The sequence below is a fragment of the Pteropus vampyrus genome, unplaced genomic scaffold (genome assembly GCF_000151845.1).
Source record: "Pteropus vampyrus isolate Shadow unplaced genomic scaffold, Pvam_2.0 Scaffold254, whole genome shotgun sequence".
Classification (NCBI taxonomy): Eukaryota; Metazoa; Chordata; class Mammalia; order Chiroptera; family Pteropodidae; genus Pteropus; species Pteropus vampyrus.
The window spans coordinates 2,079,348-2,084,845 of NW_011889035.1; the positions used below are offsets into that span (position 1 = coordinate 2,079,348).

At 41.3% G+C, this 5,498-nt stretch overlaps 2 protein-coding genes across 2 annotated transcripts in view; one reads left to right on the forward strand and one right to left on the reverse strand.

The window, feature by feature from the left end:
* Positions 1-2,700, reverse strand: part of MED17 (mediator complex subunit 17) — a 19,557-nt gene extending 16,857 nt beyond the window's left edge. The window contains exon 1 of the mRNA XM_011374758.2: positions 2,181-2,700. Within this exon, the coding sequence (XP_011373060.1) occupies positions 2,181-2,430 (250 nt within the window). The 5' untranslated portion in view covers positions 2,431-2,700. The remainder of the gene's footprint in view (positions 1-2,180) is intronic.
* Positions 2,701-2,750: 50 nt separating this feature from the next.
* TAF1D (TATA-box binding protein associated factor, RNA polymerase I subunit D) overlaps positions 2,751-5,498 on the forward strand; it is a 41,128-nt gene continuing 38,380 nt past the window's right edge. The window contains exon 1 of the mRNA XM_023520238.1: positions 2,751-2,881. The gene's annotated coding sequence lies outside the window, so the exon portion shown is untranslated. The remainder of the gene's footprint in view (positions 2,882-5,498) is intronic.

Sequence of the window (5,498 nt, forward strand, 5' to 3'; positions counted from 1 at the left end):
TTTTTTTTGGATAAATACCCAGAGTGCCATTGCTGGGTCAAAAGGTATGTCCATTTTTAATTTTTTGAGAAACCTCATACTGTTTTCCATAGCGGCTGTACCAATTTGCAATGCCACCACCAGTGCATGAGGGTTCCCTTTTTTCTGCATTCTCGCCAACACTTGCTGTTCTTTGATTTACTGATGATAGCATTCTGACAGGTGTGAGGTGCTATCTCACTGTGGTTTAAATTTGTATTTCTCTGATGATTAGCGACCTTGAGCATCTTTTCATATGTCTGTTAGCCATCTGTATTTCCTCTTCGGAGAAGTATTTGTTCAGGTCTTCTGTGCATTTTTTAATTGGATTGTTTGGTCTTTTGTTGTTGACATCTTCCAACTTCTTAATCATTTTTTTAAATCTCTTCTTAAAATTAAATTTCATGAACACGTGCTTACTGTATAGAGTTCAAATACTAGAGTTACAGAGTAAAAAGTGAAAGTTTTCCTCTACTCCCCATCCTTAATTTTCTTCCCTCCTGAAAGGTAATCAGGTAATATTAACAGCTGGAGTGTACCTGTCTAAATGTTTTTCTATGCATTTACATACATACACTCTCATCTTTCTATTACTTGCTTCCTCCCTACCCCAACTTAATATGTTTTAGAGATACTTCCATGTCAGCCCATATAGATCTACTTCATTCTTTTAACACAGTATATTCTGGAGCACAGATATACAATAACTTTAACCATTCCTATTTATTGTACATATAAGTGGGTTTCAACAATGCTAGTAGTGGTAAACAACTTGTACAAACATTTATGTACATGTACATATTCTGTAGGTTAAATTTTAGTTGACATCAGTGGTTCAAAAGAGATGCACATTTAAAAATTTGACACATTTTGAACTACCAAAGTGTCTTCAAAAAGGCTCTATCAATTCACATTCCCAACCCTGGATATTAACACTCTTTTAAATTTCTGCTAATCTTATGCATTGAAAATAGTATCTTAATGTTTTAGTTTGTTTCTCCCTACTAATGAGATCTTAAGTCTTTCTTCTGTGAGCTGACTGCTTATTATCTTTGGCCTATTTTTCCAATGAGTTGTCTCTTTGCAGTTTGAAGGGGCTCTGAATATCAGGGATATCAACCACTTGTGTATTATATATGTGGCAAATACTTTTCCCAGCCTGTCACTTATCTTTTTCTATTAATATTTTAAAACTTTATGTAATTATCTTTTCCTTTATAACTTGCATTTCCTATCCTGATTAAGAAAGTCTCTCCTACTCCCAAAGTCATATGACTATAATTTCCTTCCAATATTTTATTTTGTTCTCTTACTTTGCATTTCAATCCTTGGGGAAATAATTTTTGTGTGAAGTATAAGGTGGTATTTACCTTTGATTCCTAAACGGACTGCCAGTTGACCTAAGACCACTGGCTTGAAATGCCATCCTTAAATTCCCATTTACGCAGGATCTGCTGCACATATCTAAATCAAGAATTGTGAATATTTTCTATCCTTGACAAAAATGAGAATTCAAAAACCACTCATTCTTTTTCTACAATTCTCTAATTAGCTTCCCTCCTTCCAATTTTATTTTCCATTTACAACATAGCACCCTGAATAATCCTTTTTTAAAAAATCATCTGTCTACTTAAAATGCTTCGAAAACTTTCAGTTGTCCTAATAAAAGCCAAATGCTTATCCTGGCCTCCTGGCTCTACACGATTTGACCCCTGCCTACCTCTTAAACCTTATCTCATACTCCAGTCAATAGAGACTTCTTTTCAGTAGGTGTTACTATCAACATCCACATTGCACAGGGAAACACTCAGTCAAGCTCCCAAAGTTAAAAAGTGGCAGAGCCGCGATACGAACTACAGGGCTCTCAAGAGTGTGCCATATTACAAAACCTCTATTAAAAACGTATTTAAACACTGCACTAGTGACAGTGTCTCAAACACTACAACTTAAGGAAACCTGCAGAAAGATAAGAAGCGTTAAGAGTTAAGGAGTGCCCTAAATTGTCCAGCTATTAAAAAAACAAACAAACAAAAAAAACAACCTCACCAGCACAATGTTCCTTGCGGGTGTTGCTTTCAAAAAGACGCACAGCATCTCATTTCGCTCAGAAGAGGCAGAGTGACATTACATGGGCGGATACGAGAAGCAGATACGGGCCTTACCTTCCTCGTCGTCCTGGTCCGCGCTGGACCCGGCGCCCGCCCAGTCCTGTGCATCACCCTCAGCCCCCGCCGCCTCCTCCTCCTCAGAGCCCGAACCCTGGCTGAAGTCGATCCGCTGGGCCAGTCGCGCCAGGTTCTGCGACATGGACAGCGGCTGCAGGTACGTCTCAGTGCCATCCAGGCCCACCTCCTGGACCTGCTTCTCGCAGGCTGACTCGATGCTGATCCGCACAGCGCGCACCCCAGACATGCTGGCGGCGTGGGCGAGCGCCGGGAGGAGGCCCGCACGACCCAAAAACCAAGATAGGAAGCAGAGGCGCCTCTGCGAGTAGCCAGAAACCACGGAACTGCGGTGCCTCTGCGGGCTCTCCGGAAACCAAACGCAACTCCTCCTCCGGAAACAAAGCCGACGGCCTAGAGACTTTCCCAGAATGCACTGCAGGACCCTTCTCCCGGCTGGGAAGCTCCCAGAATGAAACTGGCAGGCCGCAGGCGCTCTGGGCTTCCGGGGGAAGAACTTCCGGTGAGTCCATTGCGGAGCAGGCGAAAACTTACCTGCCTGTAGGAGGCGTGGACCACAACGGGAGGTGGGGATCCCGGTGCAGAGTGTGGAAGCGATGGTCTCTAGTGTCCCTCTGCATTTTAAGTGTTACTTGTTTGAAAGTGTTGGAGGAAGGAAAGCTGAAGAAGGCCGAAAAGAGGTAGGGAAAAAAATGAATGAGTCCCTAGATCAGCAATGAGTCCCTCTAGGAATGTTGTGATTTGAGGGCTTACACCTGGAGTAGAAACATGTCTGAAGAGTTATAAAATAGGGAGTAGTTTGAGGAAAATAATTGTGCTTATTACTACTTAAAATTATACTTCATAATTAGTTTATGTTTTTCCGTTAGTTGTAAACTCTATGACTATCTCCAGCAAGCATGATAGACACTGGCATGTAATAAGGGCTTAATAAATATGTTTATTTTACGCCTGAGTGAGAATACATAATATTTAAAAGATTAAGAAACAGTGGTATAACTTCAGTCTCAGAGTCCCCAGAAAGTATTGCTTTAAATCTTTGCTTTTCAGATGATGGTATTTTCAAAAAGTAGTCATCTGGATTATTTTCTATTACTAAACTTTACTTATTTAAGTGTTGTGGCCTGTATAGAATAGACCAAACCAAGTATGCTCTCAAAGGCTGTTTATTAGCCAGCGGCTGTCCTATACAAAGGAGCAGCCCCGAAATGCCAAGATACATGGTTTTTAAGCCCTAAATCCCATTCTTCATTCTATCTTAAGGTCTATTTCTCTCCTATTCACTACCTGTCAACCCACTGGTCAGGTGTGCAAGCGGGGAGTACAGAAGCAGAAAGCTTGTTGTTAGAATGTTATGTTCCCATGGGTGATTGCCTATGTTCCCATGGGCAACAGCCAGTATTCTCATGGGCGATGGCCAAATAGTAATTTTCAGCTTATATATAATTGATTATTTTTCATGCCATGCAAGCAAGCAGGGTTACAACAGGCTAAAATTGGCAGTTAGCCTATGAGCTCATTGTTACAAGTTTTATGATTAACAGAATGCAGTTAGGGTTTCCAGAAACTAGGCCTAAGGTATAGACTTCCTTTGTCCAGTTTCAGGTTTTAATTATCCTTTAACCTTTTCACATTTCAGCAGGCTGTCACATTCCCCACTGGTTTTCAGGCATATATCAAATCTTTGATTTCTTATAAACTAGGGGCAACCGAGGTACCCCTGTTACTTGAGTAGATAATACCATTAACAGCCTGGACTCTCTGTTTAATATAATTTATAAGGCAATTCACTATACATGGTCCCAACAGCAGTCCTAAGAAAGCCAATATTAAAGGTCCAGCAATAGATGACAATAATGTCGTTAACCAAGGGGCTGCATTAAATAAACCTTCAGACTATGACTGACCTTGTAGTAGTTTTTCTTCTCTTTCCTTAACTCTTTGTCTTACTAAAGCTAGACTATCTCGAATAATGCCAGAGTGGTTGGCATAAAAACAGCAAGTTTCTCCTAAGGCGACACATAAGCCACCTTGTTTTAGAAATAACAAGTCTAAGCCCCTTCTATTCTGTAGTACAACTTCAGCCAATGAGTCTAGAGACTTCTCTAAGTGATTAATTAGACTTTTCTAGGGTAAGCAGATCCTCATTTACCTGATGGCTTAAGGCTTTAAAGTTGGAGCTTCCAGTTACTAGGGCAGTTGTTCCTACTGCTGCCGACCCTGCGACTCCTAGCCCTACTAGGAGTGGCACTAGGATAGGAGCCCTCTTTTTCCTTGTCCCTATTCCTGTCCCCCTTCTCCAGAATAGAAATATACTTGCGGTATCACATGTACTAGCACACAAAACCCAGTCCTATTATTCTAATATTGTAGATTTATGCAAGGAGTTAACCCAGTGTTGCATGCGAACCAAGTCCCATTTAACCAATGTGGGTTGATGAGGATTGGCAGCTACACAAGCTGCAAGTAAAAATATTAAACCCGTGAAAGTCTTAATTTGAGGGGATCTCCAGTGGGTGTTGCTTTCTATCTCTGGTCAGGATCCGGAGGCTGGGCCGCTTTGAGTCGGGTGTGATGGATCCAATGGCGTCGTCCATCGACCTTAACCGCTGTTGGTGTGGTCAAAATGACAGGAACCGGGCCTTCCCATCGAGGTTCAAGAGCAGCAGGTTGCACTTTCTTTATCCAGACCCAGTCACCTGGGTGATAAGAGTGGGGCTGGAAGGAGAAGTTCTTATCTTCTCTGGTCACCGACACCAGATGATTTACATCTCTTCAGGCTAATTGTAAAGCCTGCAAAGACTTAAGCAAGGACAGATTATGTACTTCTATTTCTTTTCTACTTCCTAGTTTGGGCAGTAAAGGGGGTGGACGCCCAAACATAATTTCATAAGGCGTTATTCCTTTTACATAGGGGGTACATCTAGCACGGAGAAGTGCAAAGGGAAGGAGGCTTACCCAATTTTCTAATTTATACTTATACTTAGTCAATGTTTCTTTTAAAGTCCTATTCATCCTTTCTACCTGGCCTGAACTCTGTAGTCTATAAGCACAATGCAATTTCCATTCTATTCCTAGTAATTTTGCTAGTTACAGCAAAATTTGACTAGTTACAGCAATAAATACTGGGCCATTGTCGGACCCTAATGTTATGGGCAGGCCAAATCTCGGAACTATTTCTGATACTAATTTCTTAGCTACTACTAGTGCAGTTTCATGCTTAGTGGGATAGGCCTCAGTCCATCCAGAGAATGTGTCAATAAAAACTAATAGGTACTTAAATCCAAAAGTTCCAGG